The sequence below is a fragment of the Rhincodon typus genome, chromosome 43, assembly GCF_021869965.1.
Source record: "Rhincodon typus isolate 14 chromosome 43, sRhiTyp1.1, whole genome shotgun sequence".
Lineage (NCBI taxonomy): Eukaryota > Metazoa > Chordata > Chondrichthyes > Orectolobiformes > Rhincodontidae > Rhincodon > Rhincodon typus.
In genome coordinates, this window is record NC_063374.1 from 11053030 (window position 1) to 11065474 (window position 12445).

At 42.7% G+C, this 12445-nt stretch overlaps 1 protein-coding gene across 3 annotated transcripts in view; it reads left to right on the plus strand.

Moving 5' to 3' along the window:
• Positions 1–256: 256 nt before the first annotated feature.
• The window catches only part of rcor2 (REST corepressor 2), a 32518-nt gene continuing 20329 nt past the window's right edge, over positions 257–12445 (plus strand). Inside the window, exons 1-2 of one of the 3 annotated variants that reach the window (XM_048619753.1) lie at positions 257–288; positions 8970–9182. In XM_048619753.1, the coding sequence (XP_048475710.1) occupies positions 258–288; positions 8970–9182 (244 nt within the window). In that variant the 5' untranslated portion in view covers position 257. The remainder of the gene's footprint in view (positions 289–8969; positions 9183–12445) is intronic. The other 2 variants (XM_048619754.1, XM_048619755.1) reach the window with 2 other exon arrangements.

The window sequence follows — 12445 nt, forward strand, 5'->3', positions numbered from 1 at the left end:
GTATCCTGGACTACTACTACTTCATCTCCATCTCCAGCTTCCACTTCCCCCTCAGGAACAAGTTGTGTAGATCAGCTGTAGACGGATCTTCACAGTGGGACTCAAGCAGCTCTTCAACCTCTTCACTCTCCACTTCTTCAAATCCAACTTGCTTTACAAGATCAACACAATGTTCTTTGATTTCTGGGAACTCCTCTGACGGATCAAAGGTTTTAAAATCTTGAAAAAAAATCTGGGAGAAGCTTCTGCAAAACTGCATGCAAGCAGTCCTTACTGACGTCACCCCAGGTTTTCACGATAATATCATTCTTGATGTTAGAGCTCTTGTTGAGGAACACTGTCCTTATCGTCCATTAGTGGCTGCTATCTGCTCCTTAAATGTGCGCCCTAAATAGAAAGCTTTAAAGGCTGCTTTTGCATCCTGGTCCATGGGTGGAAGAAAAGAGGTTGTGTTTGTGGTTAGAAATAGCACTTTGATGTTTTCAGAAAGCTCACCAATGGTGGGAGGATGGCTTGGTGCATTATCCAGGATGAGGGGAATCTTGAAATCCAAATTTTTTTCCGGCAGTACTTTCTAAAAATATCTTCCAAAACATCAACAATAAGGTCATCGATGTAATTGTTTAAGCCAACACAAGTTTGCATTTTTGAAATAACGGTCCCCTATTCGTTTGTTGTGTTATAGCCAATTCACGTTGCTGGAACACATGTAATAGCAGAACCCCCTGTATATCTGTTCTAAGGTTTGGTGCTCTCAACTAAATGGCAGTTGTTCAGATGGGCGTCTAACTGAGGCTCCCATACAAAGGAAGAATAACTTGCACCTTGTTGTAATCCAGTAGCCTGGAGATCATTGGAGACAAGAGTAGCAACAGGCCATTCAGCCCATGGAGTCTACTCCACCATTCAATGAGATCATGGCTGATGTGGTAGTTTTCAACTCCAATTCCTATAATGCTTGATTCTGTTACTGATGAAAATTTGTCTGTCTCAGCCTTGAATATACTTATCTCTGAGAAGAAATTTACCCTCATCTTTGCCGTAAATGATCTGGTCCTAGACTGTCCCACACGGCGAAACAACCTTTCCACATATACTCTGTCATGGCCTCTAAGAATCTTGTATGTTTCAATAAGATTGCTTCTCATTCCTCTAAACTCCAATGAGCACAGGCCCAACCTATGCAATCTTTCCTTATAAGACAGTCCTTCCATACCCCGAATCAATCAAATTAGCATTCTTTGGACTGCCTCCAATGCCAGTATAACTTTCTTAATAAAGGGATCCAAATTGTTCGTAGAATTTCAGGTGTGGTCTCACAGGTGCCTTGTACAGTTTTAGCAAGACTTTCCCATTTTTATACTCCATTCCCATACTCCGTGAGGTGACATTGTAGTAAAGTGGTTAGCACTGCTGCCTCACAGCAGGTTCGATTCCAGCCTTGGGTGACTGTATGGAGTATGCATGTTCTCCCATGTCTGCTTGAGTTTCCACAGGGTGCTCAGGTTTCCTCCCACAGTCCAAAGATTTGTAGGTTAGGTGGATAGCCATGCTAAATTGCCCCGTAGTGTCCGGGGTGTGCAGGCTAGGTGGATTAGCCATGGTAAATGCAAGGTTACAGGGATAGAATGGGATACTGTACAGGAGGTTGGTGCAAATCTGACAGGCCAAATGGCCTTCATCTGCCCCGTAGGGATTCTATCAGTAGCAAGTATGACAGCGAACCGGCCTGTGAAGGGAAGACCAGCTCCCTTTAAAATAAGGGCCAACATTCCATTTGCCTTCCTTATTGCCTGCTGAACTTGGATGCTAACTTTTTGTGATTTTTTTTTCATGAGAATTTCTAAATCCCTTTGCACTATAGCTTTATGCACATTTTTCTCTATTTAAATAATATTCATCTCTTCTATTGTTTTTGCCAAAGTGTATAACCTAATATTTTCCCACTTAATATTCCATTTGCCAAGTTTTTGCCCATTCACTTAACCTGTCTGTATCCCTGCGCAGACTCTTCGTGTCATCCTCATGCAGATAAAGGCCGATGTATGAATTAGGAACAGAAGTCAGCCATTCAGCTCCTAAAGCGTGCTCCGCTGTTCAATAAATTCATGAATGATCTGTTGCGTTTTGAATTCCATGTTCTCACCTACACTGATGGCCTTTAATTCCCTTCCAAGAATTCACTTCTGCCCCTTGACATTCAGTGGCCACGATCAACATCTTAGATGTTACTAACCTATATAAGTACTGTGATTATAAGAGCAGATCAAAAACTCAGAGTCCTGCAGTAAGTAACTCACCTCTTGACTCCCCAGAGCCTATCCACAATCAATAATGGTAGGGAAAGTATTGAAGAAAATTCTGAAGGATGGAATTAATATTCATTTGGAAAAGAATAGGTTAATTAAGGATAGTCAGTATGGCTTTGTCAGAGCGAGGTCATGCCTAACAAATTTATGAGAATTTTTCAAAAATGCGATCAAGTGTGTGGATGAGGGATGTTCAGTTGATTTGGTTTATATGGATTTTAGCAAAGCTTTTCACAAGGTACAAAATGGGAGACTGGTTGAGAAGATTAAAGAACATGGAATTCAGGGAAACTTTGCAAGATGGATCAGAAACTGGTTTAATGATAGGACACAAAATGGTATTGATGAAAAATTTGGAGGGAATGTTAAGCAAGTCTGCAGACAACACCAAGATTGGTAGGGTGGTTAATAGTGAAGAAGATTTAGATGAGTTGTCAGATGGGCAGATGAGTGGTAGATGGTACTTAACTCTGTGAGTTGATGCATTTTGGAAGAAGAAACAAAATGAGGGAGTATTTAATGAATGGCAGGACATTGGGTCACTCAGGGGGATCTTGGGATAATCATTCACAGATTCCTGAAGTCAGCAGAGCACATGGATAGGATAGTTAAGAAGGCATATGGGACACTTGCTTTCATCAGTCGTGGCATAGAGTATAAGAGCAGGGAGGTAATGTTAGAGTTGTACAGTGGTGTTTAGGTCACAGCTGGAGTACTTACTCAGGAACGATGTGTTAGTATTAGAGGGGGTACAGAGGAGATTGAGCAGGATGTTATGTGGGATGGAGAAATTGAGCTATATGGAGAGATTAGATAGGCTTGGATTGTTTTCTTTAGAGCAGAGAAGGCTGAGGAGGGACATGACTGAGGAGTATGATATGAGGAGTATAGACAGGGTGAGTAAGGAACAGCTGTCCCTGTTGGTTGAGGGATCAGTCACGAAGGGGCATAGTTTTAGGGTAAGGGGCGGGAGATTCAGAAGGGATTTGAGAAAAAAACCTTTTCACTCGGAGGGTGGTGGGAACCGGGAATGCAATGCCTGAGAAGGTAGTGGAGGCTGGAAGCATTACAACCCTTAAAAAAAATTTAGATGAGCACTTCAAATATTGTAACAGGAGATTGGGATTAGCATGTCTTTCGTGGGAGTTATTGTTGGTGCAGACTCAATGAGCCGAAGGACATTTTCTGTACTGTATGACTCCATGACTCTATAACAAGGCACAAGTCAGGAGTGCGATGGAATACTCCTTTCTTGCCTGGATGAGTGCAGCTGAAACAATATGATACTATTCAGGACAAAGCAGCCCACTTGATTTGCACTATATCCACAACATCCATTCTTTCCACCACTGATGTTCCGTAGCAGCAACGTGTTCTGTCTACAAGATACATTGCAGCAATTCACCAATGCACCTTAGACAGCCCTTTCCAAACCCAGAACCTTGACCATTTAAAAGGACAAGGGCAGCTGATAACGTGGGAGCGCCATCATCCGCAAGTTCCCTTCCAAGTCACTCACCATCCTGACTTGGAAATATATTGCTGTTCCTTTAATGGCAGTGGGTCAAATTCTGGAAATCCCTCCCGAATAATGTTGTAGTTATATATAAACCAAATGGACTGCAGTGGTTCATGAAAGAAGCTCACATTCACCATCTTAAAGGCACCTTGGAATGAGTAATAAATGCTGGTGAAGCCCAGATCACATGAATGTATTAAAAGCATTGCAATAACCCTGCCTGTCTCACCTTCTGAGGCAGAGAGTTCCAAAGTTTCTCACTGTCAGATAGTAAATTGCTCCTCATCTCTGTCCAAAAGGGTGACCCCTAATTTTTAAACAGTGCCCTCTAGTTCTGGAGTCATCCATAAGAGGGAACATCTCCTTTCCACTTACACTTTGTCAAGACTGGTCAGGATCTTATACACTCAAATCACCTGTCACTCTTCTAAACCAATGTGGAAACAAGCACAGACTGTTCAGCATTTCCTCATAACACCAAATATCTTTGAACCATCCCCAATACGTTTACATTCTCCTTTTAAGTAAGGAGACCAAAAGTGTGTTCTCCTAATGCCCTGTACAAATGAAACATGACATCCTTCCTTTGTGTTCAGTTTCTCTTGTATTCAAAGAAAGCATTCCATGAGTATTCTTAATCACATTCTGTACCTACTTCTTTTGACTCGAAGAATTACTATTTATTACGAATAATTAGATTCTAGGTAGAGGATCTTTCGTCATTAAGATGGAGAGTGACACAGTTAAATCTGAGACTAGGGTCCTTAAATTAAAGAAAGTTAACTTTGATGGTATGAGGCATGCATTGGCTAGGATAAACTGGCCAAGGATACTTAAGGGGTTGACGACGGATAGGCGATAGCAGACATTTAAAGAACACATGGATCAGCTTCAACCATTGTACATCCCTGTCTGGCGTAAGAGTAAAACAGGGAAGGTCGCTCAACCATGGCTAACAAGGGAAATCAGGGATAGTGTTAAAGCCAAAGAGGAGGCATATAAATTGACCAGAAAAAGCAGCAAACTTGAGGACTGGGAAAAATTTAAAATTCAACAGAGGAGGACAAAAGGTTTAATTCAGAAGGAGAAAATAGAATATGAAAGTAGGTTTGCAGACTGCAAAACCTTCTCAAGATATGTGAAGAGAAAAAGACTGGTGAAGACAAATGTAAGTCCTTGCATTTAGAGTCAGGTGAATTCATAATGGACAACAAAGATGGCAGAACAATTGAACAAATATTTTGGATCTGTCTTCACTAAGGAGGACACAAATAACCTTCCAGAAATGCTGGGGGACAGAGGGCCAAGCATGAAGGAAGAACTGAAGAAAATCCTTATTAATCACGAAATGGTATTGGGTAAATTGATGAGATTAAAACCCGATAAGTCCCATAGTACTTAAGGAATTGGCCTTAGAAATAACGGAAGCATTGGTGATCATTTTCCACCGTTCTATAGACTCTGGAAAATTCCAATGGACTGGAGGATCGCTAATGTAACCCCACTTTTTAAAAAAAATGGAGGAAGAGAGAAAAACGGGAATTAAAGGGCGGTTACCCTGACATCGGTGGCAGGGAAAATGCTGGAGTCAATTATTAAGGATCTAATAACTGAGCAATTGGAAAGCGGTGACAGAATTGGTTCAAGTCAGCATGGATTCACTAAAGGGAAATCATGCTTGACAAATCTTCTGGAATTTTTTTGAAGATGTGACCAGTAGGGTGGACAAAGGTGAATCTATAGATGTTGTGTATCTGGTCTGTCAAAAATCTTTTGACAAGGTTTCATACAAGAGATTAGCAGGAAAATTTAAAGCTTATGGTATTAGAGGTAATGTATTGACGTGGATAGACAACTGGTTGGCAGACAGGAAGCAGAGAGTTGGAATAAATGGATCCTTTTCAGAGTGGCAGGCAGTGGCGAGTGGGGTACCGTGGGATTCAGTGCTCGGATCCCAGCTGTTCACAATATACAGTAACGATTTGGACAAAGGAATTGAATGTAATATCTCTAAATTTTCAGATGATACTAAGTTGGGTGGCATTGTGTACTGGGAGGAGGATGCTAAGAGGCTGCAGGGTAACTTGGACAGACTGGCTGAGTGGGCAAATACCTGGCAAATGCAATATAATGTGGATAAATGTGAGATTATCAATGTTGGTCACAAAAATAGGAAGGCAGATTATTATCTGAATGGTGGCAGTTTAGGAAAAGGTAAGGTTCAATAAGACCCATGGTGGAACTGTCGCTGAAGGTTGGCATGCAGGTGCAGCAGGCAGTTAGAAAAGCTAATGGCATCATGGCCTTCGAAGCAAGAGGATTTGAGTATAGGAGTAGGGAATGTCTTGTTGCAGTTATACAGGGTCTTGGTGAGGCCACACATTGAGTACTGTGTGCAGTTTTGGTTTCCTAGTCTGAGGAAGGACATTATTGCTATTGAGGGAGTCTAGAGAAGGTTCATCAGACTGATTCCCGGGATGGCAGGACAGACATATGAAGAAAGACTGGATCGACTATGTTTGTATTCGCTAGAACTTAGAAGAATGAGGGGGCATCTCGTAGAAACATGTAAAATCCTGAAGGGACTGGACAGGTTAGATGCGGGAAGAATGTTCCCGATGTTGGGAAAGTCCCGAACTAGGGATTACAGTCTTAAGAATAAGAATTAAGCCTTTCAGGACTGAGATGAAGAATAATTTCTTCATTCAGAGAGTTGTGAACCTGTGGAATTCTCTATTATAAAAAGCTGATGGGACGAGTTCGTTAGATGTATTTAAGAGGGAGCTGGATGTGGTCCTTGTGGCAAAAGGGATCAAGGGGTATGGAGAGAAAGTGGGAATGGGATACTGAGATTGCACATCAGCCATGATTATATTGATTGATGGCGTAGGCTCGATGGGCTGACTGGCTTACTCCACCTATTTTCTATGTTTCTATAACTCTACTAGTTAAAACTTTAAGCCCCTTATAAACTGCCCAACACAAAGACCCAAAGACCCAGATAGACAGACCCAAAAAAAATGGGTGTTATGGATGAAGGAAAAGACTGGGAATGGTCCCTGTCCATAGGGTTTGCTGAGATCTTTTCTTGGCTTGTCAGGATTTGCTGCTCCTTGATCTTTCTTCTTCAGGCATTTTCTCTTGCTTGCAAAGTGGTTGGTTCACACTGATTAAAGTCACCAACATAGTGGTTGAAAACCACAGCTTACGCTGACGAGGGGAAATAAACTGGCTTTCTTCAGGCTTCAGCTGTTTTTTGTTTCAGAGAAAAGCACCTTCCTTTGGTCCGATGGCTTCTAACCAAACATTTCACACCTACAAGTTGTTCATCTACCTGGGAGCCAAACATATAGTTATTGGCTGGCAGAGGGCCTTTGACATCAACAGTTGGTCACCATTCCACAAAGCAATCAGCTATTTTTGCGGGCTCAATCTTATTTCATACGCAGTCCTGGTCCTAGCTGGCCTGCAACTAAACGTTCTCCATTGCTTGAACAAACAGCAGTGTAAACAGAGTCATAAATTCATATAGCGTTTACCCCAACTAAACTAGCCCCATTTTCCTGGTTTTGGCAAATGTCCTTCTAAACCATTCCTATTCATGTACCTGTCCAAATGTCTTTTAAATGTTGTAACTCTACCTGTATCTACCACGTCCTCTGGCGGTGCCCTACTTTTTAAAAAGTACAGTAATCCTTTCCACAATCCTTGGTTTTTAAAACCATTTTTGTTTCCATTCCAGTCCTGAGTCAAAAATGCAGGAAAATGAAAAGAAACAGTCTTTATGGTTTCCAACTGCCAGATTTTCACCCACTCTGTCAGTCTGAAACCTCCTGATGTCTTCTTCGCCACATATGTTTCAATAATCTATGTCATCTATTTTTCCATGAACCATTCCATTAACCCTTTTCGTTCCTTTTGTATAAATCAACAACTTTTTAAACACGTATGTACTTAGACACTTAAGTTTTTGAATCATTTTCTCAACATTTAGAATATGCTCCAATTTACCTTTCTTGTCTGCTAAATTAAGGTGACTTGGAATACGCCTGGAATAGAGAATGGTAGTAATCAGCCATTGTCCCTGTGCTTGACAGGTAGTCAAGAAGCCTTGCTAAATATATTTTGTGTGTGTGGATAGCTGTTGAGATCAGAGATAAGCTAGTGAGATCTGTAACCTTCTCCCACTGTTCATTCTTTAAGACTTGGAAATTGAATGCCATTGAGCCATTCAACTGGCATCACAAAGAAGCTGAATCCAACAGTGTTAGCCATTAGGCGTTATTCAGCTGCAGGACGATCCCGTAGATATCTCCCACATCTTTAACTCAGAAAGAGGGGCGAAGTGAAGCTTTTATGCCATTTCAGCAGGTCAGCTTAACCCGGATCAGTCCACAGCATCAAGCCTGTCACCTTTCTCATCCATTGTGACGGAGTATCAAAGCGGACAGCTAAGTTATGTTTTGGGAGATTAGCTGACAATTTGGTCATGATAGGTGACATATGAGAGGGGCTAAATTGTCTGTTGAGGAAATACTGTCTAGTAAATAACACGGAATGGCCCTGCTGAAATATTTAGGGGTTTTAGGGATTAGTGCTTACACACAGAATTAGGATGTGTTTGGGTTGGTGATGTGGCTGTTGGGGGGTATGGGTTTTGCATTGCCTCGGTATTGACTCTGCAACAATGCTGTGTTTCTCAGTACTGACCCTCCGATAGTGTGACGTTCTCTTAGTACTGACAATCAGCAGCGCTGCATTCCCTCAGCACTACCCTCCAAGAGAGCAGTGTTCCCTCAGCATTGATCTTCTGACAGAGCAGCACTCCTCCATCAACCACTGCTTTTCCTTGGTGGATGAAAATAAGCAATGTCCAATAGCACATTTTAAAAATATTTTTCGTTGGCCACAGTTTTTGAAGGATATTTCTGAGATTAATTTGCCATGTGGCCAGGTAATGGCTGCCTTTGGGTGACTAGTAACACTCACCCTACACTTCTGCTCAACGCTGTAGTACTGTCCTCAGTATTGAATTGTTGCCCTTTGAACCTGTGTCCCCTTTCCTTCCTATCACAAAGCAGTGTGAAGATGTATTCAGGATATAACTTTCTTACATTTTTTCTGTCTATTTCCTTCCTCAGCTCCCACAGCGATGCCGGTAATGATGGAAAAGTCGGGTTCAGCAGGAATCCTGTCCCGTGGTACCAGGATGAAAAGTATTAACAATGGAAGCAACAATGGGAACCAGCACCCACGGCACTCTGAGGAGGAGAGCAGCGATGAGGAACGCTCACATGGAACTATGTCTGCTGTTTCCATTGAGTGGAAAAAACGGGATCAGCACAGCCTGCATGGTGAGGATTACATCTTCATAGACTTTACCAAAATAGAATGAGCCATTTCGTCCATTATGTTCACAGTCGTCCACAAAGATCTAACTACACTAACCCACTTTCCAGCTAATGGCCCATAGTCCTGGAGACTATTGCAACACAGTGAATGTCTAAATATTTCTCAAATATTGCAAGAGTTTCTAACTCAACCACACTTTCAGGCAGTGAATTCAAGACTCCCAACATCCTCTGAGTGAAAAACAATTCCTTCAACTCTCCTCTCACCTTCTAACTATTTAAATTAAATCTATGCCCCCCCTTTCCTGTTATTAAAATGTGTTATTACCCACCCTGTCTATGTTCATCATAATCTCCCACCATCGTGGCCCCTCAGTCTTCATTACTCCAAGGAAAACAACCTCAAGCTGTCAAATCTTTCCTATTCAAATTCTCCAGTGCAGGCAGCATCCTGGTAAATCTCCTCTGCACCCTCTCCTGTACAATCACATTCTTCCTATAATACAGTGACTAGAACTGCACACAGTACTCTAGTTGCATTTTATACAGTTCCAAGTTAGCCTCCTTAACCTTCTATTCTATGACTCTACTAATAAAGGCAAGTATTCCATATGCCTTCTTATAACCACCTGCTATCATCAGGTGTCTGTGGATATGCACAGGCCAGTACCTTTGATTTCTCCAGGTTATGCCATTCATACTGTAATCCCTTACCTTATCAGCACTCCCAAAACACATCACTTCACACTTTTCCAGGTTGACTTCCATTTGCCACTGCAATTTATGGCTATCCCTAACACTTTTTGTGTAATCTGCAATCTTCTTGATCATACTGCCTGCATTTCAGTCCACATCATTAATGTTTTTTTATTCACTTCCGGAACATGGGCATCATAGACTGGCAGGCATTTATTGTCCACCCCAGTTGCCGTTGAGAAGGAGGTGGTGAGCAGCCTTCTTGAGCTGCTGCAGTCTGTGTGCTGAAGGTGGACTCCCAAAGCTGTTAGAAAGGGAATTCCAGGCCAAGTGACAGTGGAGGAATGATGATACGTTTCGAGGTCAGGAAAGCAACTTGGAGGGAAACTTGCAGGGGTTGGTGTTCCCATGTATCTGTTGTTCTTGTCCTTCTGGATGGAAGTAGTCATGCCGTTGGAAGGTGCTGTCTAAAGAACCTTGGTGAACTGCAGTGCATATTGTAAATAGGACACACTGCTACTACTGAGTGTCAGTGATGGAGGGAGTGGATGCTTTTGGATATAGTGTCACTCAAGTGAGCTGCTTTGTGCTAGCTGGTGTCAAACTTCTTGAATATTGTTGAAGCTGCATTCATCAGACTCTTAACTCGTGCCTTGTAGATGGTGGCCAGATTTTGGAGAGTCGGGAAGTGAGTTACCTGCTGCAGTCTTCCTAATCTCTGAGCTGCTGTTGTAGCCACTGTATTTATATGGTGAGCCCAATTCTGGTCAATGGTAACCCCTAGGAGTTGATGTTGGGGGATTCAGTGATGGTAACACCATTGAATGTCAAGGTGCAATGGTTAGATTGTTTCTTTTTGGAGACGGTCATTTCCTGGCACTTGTGTTACTAGCCACTTGTCAGCCCAGTCTGGAATGTTGTCCCAGTTGTCTTGTTGCATTTGAACATGGACTGCTTCGGTTTCTGACGAGTCGCAATTGGTGCTGAACTTTGTGCAGTCATCAGCAAGCATCCCTGCTTCTGGCCTTATGATGGAGGGAAGGTCATTGACAAAACAGCTGATGAATGTACATCCAAAACATCAAGGGCACCAGCACGGAGCCCAGAGGAATGATGGTAGAGGGGTGTTTCTATGACTGGATCCCATTGATTCTTACTTCCTTGACCAGTCTGCCTTATCAAAAGACCTTCTAAGGTCCTCTGCTGTTATGGCCTTATTGTTCATACACAGCTCTGAAATTTGAATACATATTTGGTCCTAAATCTCTTTCTGACTATTTGGGAGCCTATAGTACACAACCAACAGCGTGTTTGTTCCTTTTATATTTCTTACTTTTCCCATATAGCTTCACTTGATGACCCTTCCAACATATAAACCCTCCTCACTGCCGTAATTGATTCATTGATGAATGTTCCTCTTCATACTCTATCTCTACCTTGTCTAAATACCCTGTAATCAGGAATGTTGAGCTGCCACTCCCACACACCCTTGTGCCAAGTCTTGGTCATAGCAATGATATCAATGCTCCGATGTGCCTCTCTGTGCCTTCAGCCCATCTGTCTTATTCCTCAGACTCCTTGCATTAAAAAAACTCCATCTAGCTTTGCCAAACTCACTTTTCTTATTTAGCTATGTTCTCTCCGCCTTTCACTTACCAGCATTTTAACTTTCAATTCCATTCTCAGTTTCTCTTCCATCCGAACAACTTTTCAGGATCCCATTAACCACCAATCTAGTAATTAATCTGCCCCCCGCAACAGCATTAACAAACCTCCCTGTGACGATGTAACCCATCCAAGCTGTATGGGTTCCACCTCCCCAGTGAATGGTCCCAATGCCTTGGGAATCTCCTACCACCATTGCCTTCCTTCTCTCATCTCTCTTTCTCTCCCACTGACTTGAGCACCTCACCCACTGTGGCTTTATCTCTTTTTTTTAATTCATTTATGGGATAAGCGCGTCACTGGCTAAGCCAGCATTTATTGCCCACCCCTAATTGCCCAGAGAGCAGTTCAGAGTCAGCCACATTGCTGTGGGTCTGGAGTCACATGTAGGCCAGACCAGTAAGAATGGCATTTTCCTTCCCTAAAGGACATAAGTGAACCAGATGGGTTTTTCCGACAATCGACAATGGTTTCATGGTCATCACTAAACTCTTAATTCCAGATTTATTTTATTGAATTCAAATTCCGCCATCTGCCATGGTGGTATTCAAACCCGGGTCCTCCAAACAATCCAACGATAATACTACTAGGCCATTGCCATCCCCTTTGGTGTCACTGATGCAGACTGGCTTTCACAGGGCCCTCACCTTGCCAGTTCTTCTCAGTGATGCTGACTGCCTACCACATGGTCCTCAACTCACCCTCTCCTAGTGACGCTGACTGCCTGTCACACAGTCTTCACCTCACCCTCTCTTCTCAGTGAAGTTGACTGCCTGTCACAGAGGCCTCAATGTGCCAGTTCCTGTCAATGATACTGACTGCCTGTCACAGGGCCCTCACCTCACCCACTCCCCTCCGTGATGCTGACTGCCTGTCACAGGGCCCTCAGTGATGCTGACTGCCTG